The sequence below is a fragment of the Patella vulgata genome, chromosome 9 (genome assembly GCF_932274485.2).
Source record: "Patella vulgata chromosome 9, xgPatVulg1.2, whole genome shotgun sequence".
Taxonomy (NCBI): Eukaryota; Metazoa; Mollusca; class Gastropoda; family Patellidae; genus Patella; species Patella vulgata.
In genome coordinates this window covers 10,822,340-10,840,719 of record NC_065887.2, presented here as the reverse complement: position 1 = coordinate 10,840,719, position 18,380 = coordinate 10,822,340, and the positions used below count along the sequence as shown (strand labels likewise).

The 18,380-nt window shown below is 36.2% G+C and overlaps 3 protein-coding genes across 5 annotated transcripts in view; 1 reads left to right on the top strand and 2 right to left on the bottom strand.

The window, feature by feature from the left end:
- LOC126831856 (glycerol-3-phosphate dehydrogenase, mitochondrial) overlaps positions 1-2,253 on the bottom strand; it is a 31,546-nt gene extending 29,293 nt beyond the window's left edge. Inside the window, exon 1 of the mRNA XM_050562491.2 lies at positions 2,132-2,253. The gene's annotated coding sequence lies outside the window, so the exon portion shown is untranslated. The remainder of the gene's footprint in view (positions 1-2,131) is intronic.
- A 218-nt stretch (positions 2,254-2,471) lies between these two features.
- Positions 2,472-4,491, top strand: LOC126831867 (ankyrin repeat, PH and SEC7 domain containing protein secG). 3 transcript variants are annotated; one of them, XM_050562518.2, is made up of 3 exons: positions 2,472-2,560; positions 2,816-2,872; positions 3,046-4,491. In XM_050562518.2, the coding sequence occupies exon 3, from the start codon at positions 3,122-3,124 to the stop codon at positions 4,025-4,027; it is 906 nt and encodes a 301-aa protein (XP_050418475.1). In that variant the 5' UTR covers positions 2,472-2,560; positions 2,816-2,872; positions 3,046-3,121; the 3' UTR covers positions 4,028-4,491. The 3 variants fall into 3 exon arrangements, with proteins under 3 accessions (XP_050418475.1, XP_050418476.1, XP_050418477.1); XM_050562519.1 differs by having other exon boundaries at positions 2,487-2,511; XM_050562520.2 differs by lacking the exon at positions 2,816-2,872 and having other exon boundaries at positions 2,502-2,560.
- A 1,550-nt stretch (positions 4,492-6,041) lies between these two features.
- On the bottom strand, positions 6,042-9,631 carry LOC126831868 (protein transport protein Sec61 subunit beta). Its single transcript, XM_050562522.2, has 4 exons — positions 9,527-9,631; positions 8,614-8,711; positions 8,029-8,127; positions 6,042-6,435 (listed from the first exon to the last, which is right to left on the bottom strand). The coding sequence occupies exons 1-4, from the start codon at positions 9,533-9,535 to the stop codon at positions 6,348-6,350; spliced, it is 294 nt and encodes a 97-aa protein (XP_050418479.1). The 5' UTR covers positions 9,536-9,631; the 3' UTR covers positions 6,042-6,347.
- Between the last annotated feature and the right edge of the window lie 8,749 nt (positions 9,632-18,380).

Genomic DNA, 18,380 nt, shown 5'->3' with positions numbered 1-18,380 from the left:
GATCATTGTGTTGAAACCAGAAATATAATATAATTGTCAAAAAAACATTTGTATGATCACCACAAGAAAAGTTGCTGGTTTATATGTGAACTATCAAAACCATGAGAAGTGGTATCAGGTGTTTAAATAGAATAAATGTATATTGCATTATACATGACATCCAGTACACATTGATATATACATAGCAAAATAGAGTAATGGTTTGGTTAAAATAATTATCGCTGTTACCATTGTATCCCTCATTGTGTTGAATTTTAGCGGTTGACTGACTAATTTATATGGAGTTTTATACATAAAAACTATTGGCTCCAGATTAATGACATGTCAAAGCATGCATATCACGTCTTATACTATGGGATTTTAATTTGCATGTATCATATTCATACAATAATCCAAATTTATGGAGATGGGCTTTATATACACTGTAAGCTACAGAAGATACATGTATAAATTAAACTTTATCAGATATTAATACTAAACAAATGTTCTCTCCAGTTCAAGGTTAAATCTTCGATCTACATGTACATGTACTTTCCTTATGGGTATCTATAGGGATGCTTCATATTTTAAAACTGTGTAAAAACTCAATTAACAATAACTAACTTGCAAAGGTGACAATGTATGTGTTAACAGGGAAGTAGTTATATCCATAATTTGTGTTGTGTTTTGTTGGTTATTTGCCATTAACTATATGTAACTCTTATAAATTCTTTTAGATCACTTTTGAAAGAAAAATGTTTTAAAATCCAATTTACAGTACAATAAACTTGTCTTAAGTTCATCATTGCTAGAAATAGTATTAAAATAGGTTATGCCTTACGGTTACTGACAAAGTCAGGCCCAACCACAGGCTTGGTCAAGCTTGTCGAATATTTCTCAGTTCAGATTTTTTCTCCTTTTGTTAATATACAATGTTATATATTCCACAAGACTGAATTTTTTTTAATGTTTGACAAGTTCTCGGTTGTGTAGGCCTATTGTAAACAGCTAATGTAAACATTCAACAGTAATTCATCACTCATTGATCCATGTATATGGTCACAGTCATAAAACGCCACACAGTACATGTACATGTATGCGCACAGTGTAGTGTAGAAGGTTCATTCAAACCACAGGATCGAAACAAACTGGAGATGCAATCTTAATTAGACGATAATTCTCACAAACATTTTGCGCTTTTATTGATGTATAATTCAACAAGTGTTCTCGTATAGTTATCAAGCACAAAATGAGCACTTGTCAAAACATTGTGCTGTATGTGTACAAAACAGTGATTGTTTTCATGAAGAAATCGATTTTTAGACAAAATTAATTTCAATATGCATATGATTAATGTCAATTGCTGACTTCCTTCAGAATCAGAACACATTTGTTTCTTGTCTTACAGTATCCTGAATGCATTTCCTGCAGCTGTAGTAAAAAATTTAATTATATACAACTTTCTCTCATAGCCAATCAACTTCATTTTAGAGTATGGACTCCACCCTTAAATTTGGTTGAAACCCATCACATGGTTTAAAAGAAGACTTAATTGGAATTTTTTTTAAAAAGTCCAAATTTGCACATTTAAGTATGCCTACTTGTAGTTGTAGTACTAGGCAGCCACGCAACCTGCCACAATGGGCTCAATTTAAGGCCCACAGCCTTAGTCAATGAACTTCATTTGAGAAAATTTAAATAAGCACCACATAAATAAATTATAATAATTCAAATTTGGTTGAAATCCATCAACTTAAGTTGCTCTGGGACTGGAGAAAAGAAATCAAACCTGTGAAAATTAGGAGTCATCTGTTTTAAAAACCGGTGGACACCTTGGCTTGGCCCAAGGTACATGGTATGTGCTGATCAAACACTGTGGGTCACTCTGGCCCATAAATTTGAACATGATCATCCCTAAGTGTTAAAAAAAAAATTGATCAAGGCCGATCACCATGGGCATGACTGATGAACGTGATGCCATATCATAATCATATAGGCCTAGACTACTATTATATATATAGTATAGAATGACGGAATAAATAAAATCGTAGTTTTTATAATAGATAATAATAATAGGCCCTTAACCTTCTACATGGAAGGTAATAACAAATAATTTATATAGAATGTTAAACAGACGAAAAACAACACTTACTACTAACTAGAGAGGTACAGTGTATTTAATTAGCCTGTTCAGTAAACCGTAAAAGTCCAACGAAAGTTGTGTTAATGACCTTGCTAGTCAGTTTTAGTAAGCGTCTGCAAGGAAAACTAATCAACACTTTTAAGAACTAAAAATAAACCGAAATTCATTTTTTCAAAACGTCTTTAAAATATTCGCTGTGCACAATTATCGATTGTCTCAAAGAAATAAATGCTACATTCAAATCTATTTTTTATGAAAACATAAGTATAAATATAATTCCATGAAATAGATAATATTTAGAATTCGTAAGAGATCCAAGTATTGTTTTTAATCATCCAGGGGGCGTTACTCTGCAATGTTTACAATTTTGTCAATAGTAAAGTTTTTTGGTAAGGTTAGAATAAACAGTAAACTTTATTAAGACATTTTTGTGAAATTGTAAGTGTATCCGCATTGTATCATAGCATAGATATGTAATTCTATTTATTTCAAACCAGCAGAGTAATAATGATAGCAACCCAAATCAGTGGTTTGACGATTGGCTGTCTTGTGTTACTTTTTAAGTTTCTATTCACACCCAGTCACACTACAACACTACAAGTAGATCTACAGATCAATCTTATTCAACTTAAATACTACTTTTTTTTCTTTTTTTACACTAGACCTAGACCTACTTCTTGTTTCTTATTTTAGGATCAATATTAGAATCTGTCAACCAATATTTGTAAAATAAATTTAGATGGCTATAGTGTAAGTATACATGTTTGATGTTCAATATATGTAGCCTATTATAATTTAGTGAATGAACAGACTGCTAATAATGAACTTAATGAAGCCAAACCAAAGTTGGTATTTGTTTCAGTTTGTCCATGGTTTGTATGTATAGTGCAGTTCTCACACTGAGTTTATGTTTTCTTTTGTAGATTTTACTGATATTTCATCACAGTAATAGAACAATATGTTTAAGAATTTTTAAAACTTTTGAGTCAAAATTCTACCATGGGCAAGACAAAGAAGATTTTTAAAAGACTGTTTCAGATATGTCGCTATGATTGGAATCAGTTAAAGGAAGAAGATCAGACGGCACTTGAAAGTGAACTGGGGGAATTGTTAAACTTTGATATTGATATCAATATGCCAAATGTTTATTTTAAAGGAAGTTTGTTATTGTGTGAAGCCAGTCGATTAGGGAATGAAAAGGTTGTTAAAATATTATTGAAAAACGGTGCCGAAGTGAATACCTGTGATAGAAATAAATGCTCTCCTCTATATATAGCCTCTTCTCAGGGTCATATAAAGGTCGTGGAGATATTCGTTAGACACCATGCTGATGTAAACTCTCGCAATTTGACAGGTTATATGCCCCTTTTATCTGCAGTTGAAAATAATCACATGCAGGTGGCTCGTGTATTAGTGGAAGCTGGAGCGAACGTCAACATTGCTCGACCGAACACTTTTGGAGTAGAAATGACATTAATGGCATTTGTTTTATTTGCCAAAAATGACATTCCGTTTGCAGATGTTTTACTGAACGCCGGTGTACTACCACATAAATTTCAGAAACCCCTGAACTATCTTCTATTAGATGGCAGCAGCGAATGTAGAACTTTTCTACAAAAACTCATCATGGCTGGATTTGATCTCTATTGTAAGGATTGGGTGAAAATGACAAATGCTAAGATCAATGGACAAATTGCAGAGGTGTCTGAATCAGAAATAAACATGTTGCGATTTCTTGAAAATGAGCACAAAATACCTTCGAGATTAGAGCGACAGTGTAGAACTATAATAAGGTCTAGTTTGACCTTAGCGAAACATAAACCAACAGGTCACTTACAAACTAAAATAGACTGTTTACCCATTCCTTTCAATCTAAAACGCTTTCTTTTATTAGAATATCTTTAAAATGTCTATTTCTAATTAAATCAGGGAATTTAATTTTTGTTATATTTCGGCAATACTATATACCGGAAAACACCATTTTGTACTGAATACCGGAAAAACACTAAATACCGGAAAACACACTAAATACCGGAAAATACCCTAAATGGGTAACCCGGAGACTGGCACCCTAAATAGGTAACCGGAAGCCTTTTGCTCTGTGTTCCCGGGTTAGGGTTAGTTTCCGGTTTATAGTATAGGCCTTCTTCGGGTTACCTATTTAGGGTGGTTTCTGGTATTTAGTGTGTTTCCGGTGTTTTCCGCTATTTAGTGTTTTTCCAGTAGTTTTCCGGTGTTTTTCGGTATATAGTATAGCCCGTTATATTTAATTTATATAATAAGTCATGTATATACAACCAATATTTTATTTTACACAGGTGATTGTTTTGTTTGCTTTTATCAATAAATAAATTGTACTTTCATATGAAGTAGCCAAGACATGATTGCTCCTAAAAAGAGCTAAGAATTTTTTTTGTTTTTTAAAGAAAGTGAAGCCTGTACCATAACCGGCCCGGGACTGTACTTCACAGTGGACGCTTACGGCTGGCCCCGGATCCATTCACTTGATTTGATATTTGTTTATTTGGTGCAATGTCTATTTTCTGTCGTGTCCGCAGGTTTATCTTGTAGATTTTTGTTATGCGTGTGGTGCGTCCTCCTGCACTTACTATTATAGACTTATTTCTTCAAGTAGAGCCACAGTGCCCCACTGCCAGTGAGTAAGACTGGTTTGCTAACGATGATGTCCAAAGTTGGATCCCAGTGTTGGCCACAAGGATTTTTCGGTGTGTACAGTTGTTCAGATGGGAGCAAACATAGAGGTCCGGTGTACACATAGGAATGCAAGTAAAAGAACCCTTGACAGTTGGAATTCGAAATAAAAGAGTAGGCTTTAGTGCCGCTGCCTGGACAAGATTTCCTTCATAGCACACTGTATTGCATGTCCGTCTTCATTAGCCCAGCCTAAGTAGAATGTTAATCCCGATTTTATTTCTTTCTTCAATTCCTATGGGCTGAATAAACGGTAAGTAACTATATGGTTATAAAATAATGTAACCTCATCCATGTAAAAACAGAATTGCTGGCATCAAATTTTTATTTGTAATAATGCAGCAAAATATATACTTTTAATCAACTTTTTGGTCAATTGCTAGTTGAATAATTTACTTGCAGGTTGAATGTCACAAAGAGAAACATCGATCCGATATCTGAGTATAATTTCGTATGAACACACTTCAGGTCTATCAAACTTCAGAATTTGTTTTTAAATGCCGATTGTGGAGTTACCTCCCATTTTACTCTGAAATTCCTGAAGGTGATACAGGAAAGAGTTCTTGATGAAATTTGTTAATACTCATTAAGATTGCTGTATAAGGAAATATCTTTAATGAATCAAAAATATTCTCTGATCATTAATTACAAACATGCTCTGCAGAGTTATCTCCCAACATACATGTAGCTTGACAACGCTTGGGAAACCCAATTCAATTGCAGAGTAATGTTTTTGGGGAATTTTTTAAAAACCGTCTCGTCAGGATTTGTTGACACTTATTTTAGAGCTTGTATTGACAACTGTGCTGCTGATATGCATTTTAGGGTACATGTACCTGACAAACCTGTTTTCGGTTAACTCCTGTATTCCTTTGGTAACCAGTACTTATTTGCATAGGGGTCTTTAGAGAGGGAGGAAACCTACATGTACCTGACAAACCTATTTTCGGTAAACTCCTGTATTCCTTTGGTAACCAGTACTTATTTGCATAGGGGTCTTTAGCAGAGGGAGGAAACCTACAAGTGTTGGATGGCAATCGACTCAATGCCAGACCTTACAGATAATATTTTGTTAGACCATTTAGACACACCCCACATCATGCAATCAAGGTGTTTCACATGAAATAGAATGACATTGTGCAGACCATGCCAAGAACTCCATGGAATGTTGTTAAAAGCCATTTAAATGGCAATTAAATAAAAGAACTTTCTTATAAATACTTTTATTTTTCCTCATAAAATCTGTCATAAATGATACATACACATATACATAACAAATCTAGACAGGCCTCTTCTTTGGAATTGAGGTTCTGATTAAATGTACAATAAATACATGTGTGTAAAACATGTATAAACAATGAAATGAAGTCTTTAGAGTTGTTTGACGATAAAATTCAAATCACTTTCCAATCCTTAACAAACGTAAAATCATTGTCCATTCTTTTTATAAGTCCTTATTCCTTTAATCTTTTTGTTTTTTTAAAAAAATGTTTGTGAGTAATATCCATTCTGTTTATGACCTTGTGTATTTTCCCCAGATGTGTAACATGAACACTGAAGCAATGAATAAGAGACTCATGACTAGAACGGGTACTGGTCCCCTGAAATAAAAAAAATAAACAAATAAGTACAAAATATATACTAATGTCCAAAAGAAAGTATACACACTAAAAATACAAACTAAGTTTTGTTTTGATTAAAAACATTTGATGAAACATTACTGAGTTTGTCCCTTGCGCCCAAACTCAACATTTCTAAGCAAAAAAAGCGAAACAAATTGGCATTGTACCCAAATGCCACATATATACAATGGAAAACGACTTTGGTTGATGCAACACGAAATGCACAGTGTATACTTTCTTTTGGACAATAGTATAGAAAAGCATTATCAATTGTATTTTAATGAATCAGTTTAGCTTTAGATCTATGAAACAAAACATATATATAAAATCAAAACTAAATTTGAACTGTCACGACGAACAGTTGATGAAACCCACATCATCACAGAATAAGGGAAACAACTTTTACCGAAAAACATTGGTTACATTTTTTTTTTCTATTGATCTTACACAGCCATCTACATGTATACATGCATTTCTCTAATTAATAAAATAGTCATCATAATTCTATGTATTGTACAAGCAAGCCCATTCTTCTGGAAGGTTTTTGTATATACGGTACATTTCATTCACTACAATAGATTTCTATGATTCGCAATGGTTTTTTAACAGTTTTCCAACAATGGTTTGAAACTAAACATTAATATACAGAAAGTCCTGCTAAAATAGCACAACTATATGATACCCAAGTCGTAGTAATTCTTGACATTAAACATGCATTATGCAAGAGCTAAATCTGCCTATTGCAGGTCTTTCTTTATTCCTGAAATGTTTTCTAAAGTATTAATTAGACATTAATTAACTGATCCAGGCCTTAATCAACTCTCCATGGCATCAGATTTCTCCGATATCAAACAGATTAGAATGGTTCAGCGATACTTTGATTTAATCAAATATGGAGGACCAAGACTTAGCTTCGATCAACCAGTACGGTGGTTGAAATTATTGCACGTCTGTCAAACCTTCAAAGGCTGATATCTTCGCTTGCAATAGAGTAATTTGAATGAACTTTTCAAATTATTCATTTTACATCATCTACTTTCAAACTATTATAACAAGAATGGTTAGTTCTTTATCTAAATCTTACATAATGTATCTTTAAGTTAGTCAAGACTGACATAGTACATGACAAAGCCTGTAACAGGAGTCTTAGAAGTATATCCCGACTTGAATATAGATAATATCTCTTATTTTTGAGATATATCTAACTTGTGTCTTTAATAGTTGAAAGCAGTAAATGTGTCGTGCATATGAAACCAACATGTTAAGTCATTCAATCAAGACAACATGTGTCAAATATGAAAGCATGAGCTATTTTCAAATTCTGCCCTAGGACATAAAATAACTGTCAATCATTACTCTATTGTATGTGTATCACAAATTTCATCTTTATAAATATAGTAACATTTCGTCAACAAGAGTTACTGCCCTTGAAGTAAGAAACCCTGCCTCTCATACATGTACATGGACCAGTTAATTATATGAATATTCATAATTACTAACTTCAATCTAAATCAACCGAAAGATTAACAACCTTTGATTTGAATCTATATATCAAATAATATTCAAACTTACACTTTAATACCAGGAGAATCTTCTGTGTAAAATTTCCACATGCCAGCACTACTTCCTGCCGTTTTACGTGAGCTAGCTGCAGGAGTACTACCTGGTTTTCTGAAACGTATTGAACAATCATTTATTTACAATTCGAACCATTCCAACTACATGTATCTAGTGATATTGGACTATGATGTCCCAGACTCCCTGGAGTTTACAAACCCAGCCTCCACTTGGAAGGGGGTATTGACTATCAAGTTGTTTGGATGGAACAAAAAACCAAGTCCCATGACAGCTGAAATTTAATAAGATCTAAATGTACCATTCTCAGCAGAGTAGGCCCCCACCTCCCAGGAACTGCACAAGCAATCATAGAGAACGATTAACTAAATGGTTGTCTCTTAATGACCAAAGCATTGTGTCGAGACCATCGACCATATTCTTAACCACATTCCATTCAGAATATTCTGGAACATAGTCAAGGACCTTTGCTCAATCGCCTAAAGACATACCTACATGTAGTCATGTGAGTTTGATGCCCCCACTTCCCCCAAAACAATACTAAAATACTTGATCAACATATTTAAATATCATATAGCTTACCTTTGTCGGGCTACTGTTCCCCCACTTCTTGGAGATAAAGATTTAGCTGAGGCAGCTGCTCGGCCTCCAGCACCTACTGATGTTGAGCTTCCTGATGGCTGAAAAAAGGAGAAGAGCCATGATCAATATATTTTACAGCACAAAAAGACAATCCTTATGTCTGACACATATATTCGAATTGAAGGCCATTCAGTGTATACAGCCAATGCTTAAAATTCAAGACAATGGGGTTCAACATTCACTCGACACTAACTAGGTCGTATGGGGACTAACATATGGTACAATTTTATTTCAATAATTTGCTTGTGCGTAGGGGTCTTTAGTGACATTAGCAGCGGGAGAAAACCTGAGACAAAAACCCATGAGGTTGGGCAGGCGACCCAGTTACTCCTGGTCACATATAAGCCGGGAATCAAACCACGCCACTTGGCTCACTAGACCACTCAACTCCCATTAAAAACCAAGAAGCAGACGAATGGGGCAAAACAAGAAAATTCAGACCTTCTAGAAAGAAGTCAGAACATTAAAGACCAAGATATACGTGAGGGTGTATATATAGCAATACTGTGTATTGTGATTGTCCCATCCCTTCTTAATAACAGACTGAAGTCTGCCAATGATTTGTTTTCTGAAGTTCCTATGCGTATTAATGGATTATTAACTCAACATTACATTTTCGATCGAGAAACATTTCTGACGAAACAGCTGCTGGAATAACCACATCGGACCGGTGGGTATGATTTTTGTTTACATTTCTAAAAAGAAGTCAATCTAAATCATCTACAAGATGTAAGACAAACTAAATAGTGTGCTACAAAAGGTTTTAGATAAACAAAATAACAATATTTCAACAAATACACCCCATCATTAAATAAAAAAATAAATGATATAAACTTATTTTGAAGATACTTACCAAAGGCATGTTGATAGTGTGGATTCTAACTGGAAAGAGGAAAGTGGTGACGTTGAACTAAATATTGGTAGCGTCATCTGTTCAAGGGGAACAACTCTTTCTACATCCAAGGTAGTCGCGGTTATCGTTTACTTTTTTACCGTCTAGATTTTATTCTTTCATTTATTCACAAATGACGCTACCAATATTTCTATAATTTGTTTGGCATAAATTTTAGGGCCTAATTTATGTTCTTGGCCCTAATTGTCAGTGGTGCAGAACGGAGGTCTTTGAAATGAAAAACGTATAGTCGTTCGGTATACCGAATAATCCTTCCTCTCATATCTCCAGAAGATGGAGAATGCGTACTGAGGCATGGCGTAGGCCCGTCCTGATTAGAAATGTTGGTGCCGAAAAGCAGGACATATCACCCCATGTAGCTTGAGTCTGTATTCGAATTATTGCTGAATACATGTATTACCATTTAGGTCACTTTCAAAGTTTGTTGATTGGAGGAGAGTGCAGACTGCGTGCGGATCATGTCCATCTTTTAAACATAATATAGGCTATATATTTTTTATAAACAACATTTTTATTCAGATATGTCTTTGAATAGGGAAGGGGAACAGGCATAACCTATATTGCACACCTCTCCATGTCAGATGTATTTACATTCTATAAATAAAGAAACAATGTAGGCCTACAACTGAAAATAGACTTACAATGAGTGTGTTAGGCCTGTTGTCCATGGAACCATCGGATCGTGATATCGAAAAACGTGAGGACAGTTTTAGAAAATTAATTGAACTTTTCGTGTCGTCAATTCCGTGCAGTAAAATAGTAATGAAATAAAAAATGAAATAGGGTGGTTTACTACTGTTCTGCTCCGACTGGGCTAATGAAGACGGGCATACGCCATACTTGTGCTATGAGGGAAATGTTGCCCAGACAGCTGCGCTAAGAACTATATATCGAATTCCAACTGCCAAGGGATCTTTTACGTGCACGCCAATGTGAACAGAATGGATGGTCTGACCAGGACAGCTGTCTAGTCGTTCGGTTGGAACGAAAAATCGAGGTACCGTGTACACATTTGCGTTCACGTTAAAGAACGCTCAAGACAGCTAGAATTCGATTTAAGGGTATAGGTCACAGTGCCACTGTCTGGGCAAAATCATATTCCTGAAGCAAAGGCCCGAAAAATCAATTAGGTATAATCAAACGAAACACTGCGAGGAGTATGGGGCAAAATATATCTCACTGATCTGTATATCGTACACCCAGCTTCATTAGCCCAATCGGTGTGGAAGATAGGACGTGAAACTCCATTAAATTTCATTTTTTTAATATTTTGGACAAAGAGATGTAAGAACAGAAAACACAGTCATAAGCAGACTAAATAGATTTTGTCTTGTTTTTTGTTATGCTTGATAAATATATACATTTTGGGTTTGTATATACCGACTTTATTGGCCCAGTCTGATCAGAACAGTAGGACGTTAAACCCCATTTCATTTTAAAAATATATAGATATATCCAGTGACCGGGCCGTGTTCTTTTTAATTAAGTTTTTAACTGTATTATGATATGTAAATGTACACCGTGTGACACTTTAATAAACACTTCTTCTTCTTCTAAAGGATGCTGATTGCACCTTTTAAAATCCCCCATATGGAGGTCACCCTTCAATTTTACTTCCTTTTTGGATTGATATTAATTTAAGACCCCCGACGCGTGGACCTGGACTTGATTACATCATATAGGAAGATAGTTTAACGGGCTTCTTAATTCATCGTTACACCCGGTTAGTGCTAAATGATAAGGCCAGCTCAATGTTTCGTCCTAGGTCACGAGATGTAAACAGGACCAGCGCTAAACCCAACCCTAACCCTGGATCTACATGTAGACCCAATGCTTACCCTAGCCCTAACCTACAATCTCGCCAACAACCATGTGCCCTAACCTTATTTACATCTCAGCGACCTTGACGAAAATTGAGCTGGCCTTAACAGATATATTTAGCCATTACACCCCGCATAATCTCTAATCATGCCAGGGGACCCTAAAGTTCATTACAATAAACCCCTTTCAATTTAATACTATATAATGGTCCAATCTTGCCCACTGGCATTGTTTGAGGGTTTTATGTCATATCAAAGATGTAAAACTCTAGAAACTCATAAATTAAACGAACAAAGGCTTGCTTGCGATTTTATATTTTTTTCTATTGTCGTCATGTCATTGAGGAGTATTATAATATTTTGATAGACCTATTTTCATTTTTCATTATAAACATCTTATAAATAGCTTTTGGAATTAATAAGGACTTCATTGAAAGCAATAGTATTAACGTTAAACCCATTTCATTTCATTTCCTTGCTCTATATAAGCACAAGCGAATTATTGAAATAAAATTGAACAATATATGTTTAGTCCCGAAATGACTTAGCCTGTTTCAAGTGGACGTTACCCCACCCCCCCTCTCTATCTCTCTCTCTCTCTCTCTTCCATATTGTGATTAAAATGAATACTGTAATTGTTTTGTTTTTATGGATATTTATTTTAAACGAAAGTTGAACAAAGTTTATTGAATTGGTTTACTTTTAAGACCATTTTGTATTAAATTGAATTCGTGTGATCGACAGCTTCATTTTCATGTTTAATCCGAAGGGGGTTGGGTGGTTTATTGGTTTATTGAGTCAAGCGGCCTGGTTTCGATTCCCCGCATTACGTGACAAGGAATGGGTTGACCTGTCCAACCTCGTGAGTTTTCTCCGGGTCCTCCGGTTTCACCCCACTGCTATAGACCCCTACGCGAATTGTTGAAATAAAATGTGGCCATATGCTAGTCCCGCAATGACATAGATTGTGCAATCTTGTGCTTTTACACCGGTTCCTCCCCCTCCACCCATTCTATGATCAAACGAATTATTTAAACAAGAGCATCACTAACGCTGCAATATACGTCCACATTCCAGCTTTGATTGATATGGTACTTTTTAAAATGAAGAGAATGAAATATGAAATGGCTGTAATATGATCAGAGGCAAAGAAGGCTAGGCGTCGGGTTTGTTTTGCCAAATTTACAGACAAAATACTAACAATAAAGTGGGTGTGACACGGCCCCAGGAGGTCGGGGCAAGTATCAAAATAAATAGTTGCTGTCTTTATGGTATAAGGAATAAATATGCACATTTCAAGATGATCCATTCAGAATTGCAGCCTGTAGACGATAAATACAAAAACTGGGCGTGGCTCTGCCCATGGGGGTTGGATATGGAAACAATATAAATAGAAACCATCCTGTTATTGAAATGGCAACATCAATAGTTGCCTTCCTAAGGGTCTAAGGAATAAATACACCAAGTTCCAAGATAATCCATTCAGAATTGTGGCCTTTGTACGTTAAAGGCAACTAGAAATGGGCGTGGCTCTGCCCCTGGGGGTCGGGCATGCACCAAAAACAATAGGGATCTTCCTTGGGGTATAAGGAATAAGTATACCAAGTTTGAAGAAAATCCAGTAAGAATTGCGCCCTGTAGGCGACACAAAGACACACGAAAAGAAAATGGGCGTGGCTCTGCCCCTGGGGGTTGGGCATGCACCCCAAACGATAGGGATGTTCCTTAGGGTACAAAGAATGTGTATGCAAAGTTTCAAGATTATTAGTTAAGAAATGTGGCCTGTAGACGACAAACAAACAAATACTAGAAATGGGCGTGGCTCTGCCCCGGGGGGTCGGGCATGCACCAAAAACAATAGGGATCTTCCTTGGGGTATAAGGAATAAGTATACCAAGTTTGAAGAAAATCCATGAAGAATTGCGCCCTGTAGGCGAACCACAGACACACACACACACACACACACACACACACACACACACATACATACATACACACACACACACACACAGACAGGGGCGACGGCATAATACGTTCACATTATGAATGTGGACGTATAATGAAAAATTGTGCCATATGTTAATCCCGAAAGGACCCCCACCCCACCTCTCTCTCTCTCCTTCTCTCGAAACGCCAGATCTTAACTTATGACCGAAAGTACAAAGAAACTAACCAACACCAACAACAAAAATCAACAAATTAATGTATTTCTTCGTCATATATTAATTTTTATTGGATCACTATGATTGTAATAAACTGTGATGTGAAATATTTAGAGGAATTCAAACAGATCCGAATAATCTTGTACTGAAGTTGATTCAATCGATATTATTATTATTGTTATATAATACAGTAATAAGCCCGTGATGTAGATACTATACTAGGTATATATGACGACTGTTCTGGAAATTGTAAACCTATATCTGAAACCGTTCTATAAACATCCATTTAAATGTTGCGGGGAAATAAATACAGTTTTAAATATATTTCAAATTCAGTTTCAAGTCCAATCCAGCCCGACTTCGTGTTGTTTTAATTAGCGGAATATTTTGTCTGGGTATACGAGCAACATATTTACTATTAAACTGGATGATCATGGCTAGCGAATGTTCTCGGTACATTTTCCGTAAAAAAAAAGCAATATTTATGACGCGTCATTCGTTGACACGCTTCATGTATATAAATGACAAATAACGTTTTGTTGATTGAAAATGGATTTTTAAGAAATGTACAGATTCATCTCAAATTTATGGAGCCGATTTTGGATAATTACATGCACAAATAACATCTAACTGTAGATATAGTTCAGTTTATTTTTTTCAATTCAATATTTATCTAAGTTCTATATATACCTATATTTTTAAAATAAATTATATTAATCGATTTTAATAAATACAAAACTTTCTGATCGAAAATACATTCAAACTAACAATGAGCTGAGTGTACAAAACAGGTTTCAATCTTAAAACTGACAAAAATATAAATTAATTTAATTTGTGTCGATTTAAATTGACCAGAAATCACACACAAACACACCAAATTCATTATCACTTGAATCATCTGTGGTCGCGTCTTAAACAAAGTAGGGTGGAATACATTCAAACATCTCAAACTGAAAAAGAAAAAGATAGGTTATTTTATTCATTGTTTGTCAATCTGATTAAAACACAGATCCTATTTCGTTTCGTTTTTATAGTTCAAAATTTCGTTTTACATGTCTTTACTACACTAGGATCTGGAAGAGTTATTATCATTGACGTGTTCTGGATGGTGTGAGGGACAGCCAATGAAACGGTCTGTTACGACGAGCTTTATGCGTGTTTTGCACGGAACTGTGGGTAATCCATAAGTAACACCAATGCTGATTGGTTAATCAAATATCTGACGTCATAGGTCAAAAGTCGCTCGTATGACCTCTGACGCGACCTATCGCTACAACCGGTCAGATCTTCATGTAGTGTAGGCCATCGAAAGTATAAAAAACGAAACGAAATATAGATCTGTATTTTGATCAGATTGATTGTTTCTAAAAATAGCCCGATTAGGTCATGTACTCAGATGAATTATACAGGGAGCCGCGATGGCTCAGTGAGTAAGACGTTGGCTGGCTAACCTGGCGCCCCCTTGTAAAATCACGGTGTTAGCCGAGAAAGTTTATCGGGATTTTTCCGCGTACGAATTTTACTATTTATAATATCCCATGCTGTGAGTAAATTGACGTATAGACGGTGTCATAGGACCATAACTTTTTTTAAACATATTAATGGAAAATACTTCAGTGCCATAACTTTAGATTACAATATAAATATAGGAAATATGAAATGAAATGAAATGAAATGGGGTTTAACGTCCTATTGTTCTGCTCCGCTGGGCTAATGAAGACGGGCATCCGCCATACAGTGTGCCATGAGGGAAATTTTGCCCGGGCAGCGGCACTATCGCCTACTCTTATATCGAATTCCAACTGCCAAGGGATCGTTTACGTGCATTCCAATGTATACATGCGACCTCGGTTTTTCGTATCCCCCGAAGGACTAGACAACTGTCCTTGTCAGGCCCCCCGTTTTGCACCACTGACAAAGGGAAACCACGTCGGAAAACCCCGATGAACTTTCTCGGCAAATGCAGGGATCGAAAACACGACCTCCAGGCTAGCGAGCCAGCGTCTTAACCACCCAGCCACCGTGGCTCCCATAGGAAATATGACATCAAATGTTTCCATACACAGTTAAAATTGGAATCCACATATTATCTTTTTAGCCATACTAATCTGAAGGCATACTGTCTACAGTGTATATTAGGTATATTAAAGGACAATATTGGTGTCAGTCATTATCGGATATGTGGTAGAACTCGTTAAACACGTTCCAAATATAATTTTAACACAGAGATCATTGCTACGATAGATGTGTAGTGAACCTGTTTCTACAAAAGGAAGTGACGAACACAAAAGGAAAACGCGAGTTATCCTTCTATATAACTGACTGAAGTTTCTGCTCACTAACAATTCATTCGAAGACCAAAAGTTGATATGTGAACTGTGAGAGGATATCTGATTATCCAAAAAAGTAATTGAATGTCACTAGATAAGAAAACACGAGAAAAATTGAAATAGTCCGTACATTCACTTGTTTTTATTCATTCTATACTTAATAAAAAGATGGTAATGCATGGAATTTTTCTATATTTTTTCATTTTCTCTTTTCTAGTTACAGTCAATTTCTGTTTTGAATAATCAGATATCCGCTCACAGTCTCATATAACAACTTTTGGTCTTCGAAAGAATTATTAGTGAGCAGAAATTCGCCCGTGTATCTGTTATTACTCGTCACTTCAGTCAGTTATATAGAAGGATAACTCGTGTTTTCCTTTTGCGTTCGTCACTTCCGTTTATTGTTACCTTGATCACGCATCTATCGTAGCAATGATCACTGTGTTAAAATTATATTTGGAACGTGTTAAACCAGTTCTATCGCATATGTGATAATGACTGACACCAATATTGTCCTTTAATACCATCTTGTTTATAGCTACCTATTATGGTTCAGGATTTAATTAATGGAGTTTTGTTATTCCATAAAAAATTCTTGATAGAAGAATTTATATCACTGACAACAGTCAGGAATATCAAAAACTCTTAGGACATTCCATAATTTAGATACACAAAGCATATTGCCTAGAGGATAGTCTTCTCTGGTTCCATACATTAAGCATGTTTTTGATACGTCTGGTTGTGCTGCCAGGGTATATAGGAAGGCACTAATCGGACATCCTTGGCGTACACCTCTTGATAAGCATGACGATAAGTGCCCATTGACTTTTACAGTTCTATCTTTGAATTTATGGCGTTTTAAGTCGGGTTTTGAACTCTTCTGCTCTACCCATACTAATTAGCACTCACTAGCTCGTTATGCTTGGATAATTTCTCACGGTTGAAGATCGCTCGATATTAACCAGCGTCTTACTCAGTTAGCCACCGTGGCTGCCAGTATATAAAGTGTTTGAATCTTGTTTTATTTATGTATTATATGGCTGTTATATTCTGCCTTGGTGTTTATAATGTAATAAAGTTTATCCACATTATATTGTCTGCGATATCACCTCGGTGGAAGCGGACGTAAAATACAACTAACTAACAACATCCACATTATAGCAGTATTATAACAGTAAAATAAATCGATTGTAAAAAAAGACAAATTAGTTACTCACGTCCTCAAGTTCTCCTCGGAAGTTTTCAAAACCATCGCAACCTCCCATCAGAATTCCAGCTTGTCTCATCTCGATTTTACCTAGAATGTAAATGCAAGATAATATTTAATTTCATTCATATTAACCAAAGGCGGATCTAGGCATTTTGAAAAGGGGGGGCGCCGCAAAATGAGGGCACTGACCGCGGAGACGGTGCACGCCGCTGAGAGGGGATTTTTTAAAAAAAAAATTTAGGAGGGGGGGGGCCAAGAAAATTATCCGTCATTTCCTTGCATCTGTAGCCATTCCAAGAGCTATTTGGCTGATATTTTCGTCTAAGTAAACGTTCGGAAATCGTTGAAAAAGAGCCTTAAAATCGAGCAAAAAGCCAGTTGAACATGCGACTCGAAAATTGTCAAGGCCAGCGAGGCATTATGATGGGAAAAAAGACGAATCTATCCCCTAGCCACTTCACTATTTAAGCCTTGTAACTTTTACTTTGTACTGTCCACACATGAAACAATGCTACATCAAGTTGCACTCATGCGCGTCGGTGATGGACATGAGTGTATACGCCGCCGATTCCACAAGATGTATGTCTATAGTCACTCTATAGGATTAGGGCACCGTCAGCTAAACAACAAGAATTCGTTTGCAAGTGGAAGCATTAATTAGACCAGACTGGTGTGTTTGAATCGATGGTTTGAGACATTTGGGATCCCTGCAACGGGTTGGGAACGGACATATTTGGGTCTGAGAAAGGGCACTTTCAGCAGTAAAAAAGGGCACTGTCGATAATAAGGGGGGGGGGGGGCTCTGTTAACAGTATTAAGCAACCCAACAGGTCTAGTTTACAGATAAACTGCTATAGCAACAAACACCGCGTACACCAGCAACACCCGGTGGTAACAGGCACCGCATGCACCAGTAACTCACGGTGGCAACAGGCACCGTGTGTACCAGTAACCTTGTGGGTTTACTCGGGGTATTCTGTTTTCCCCTGCCCCTGGCATGGATTGGATTTACTAAAATAAAGGTTTGTCTAACATATCACTCAGAATTGAAGGGGACCTTAAATCACCGATTAACCAAACATGTTATGCTAACTTTCCAAATATCCTAAACGATAATGCCACATAGGCCTAAGTCAATGAACACCGTACGATCTTTGGATGCCCTGTCAAGCTAGGACCATACGTTCATTAGATGATCTACTGATCGAGATAGGGTTATTAGGTATTGGATCAAGATGTGATTTATCGAAGTCGTAATCATATAAGACCACA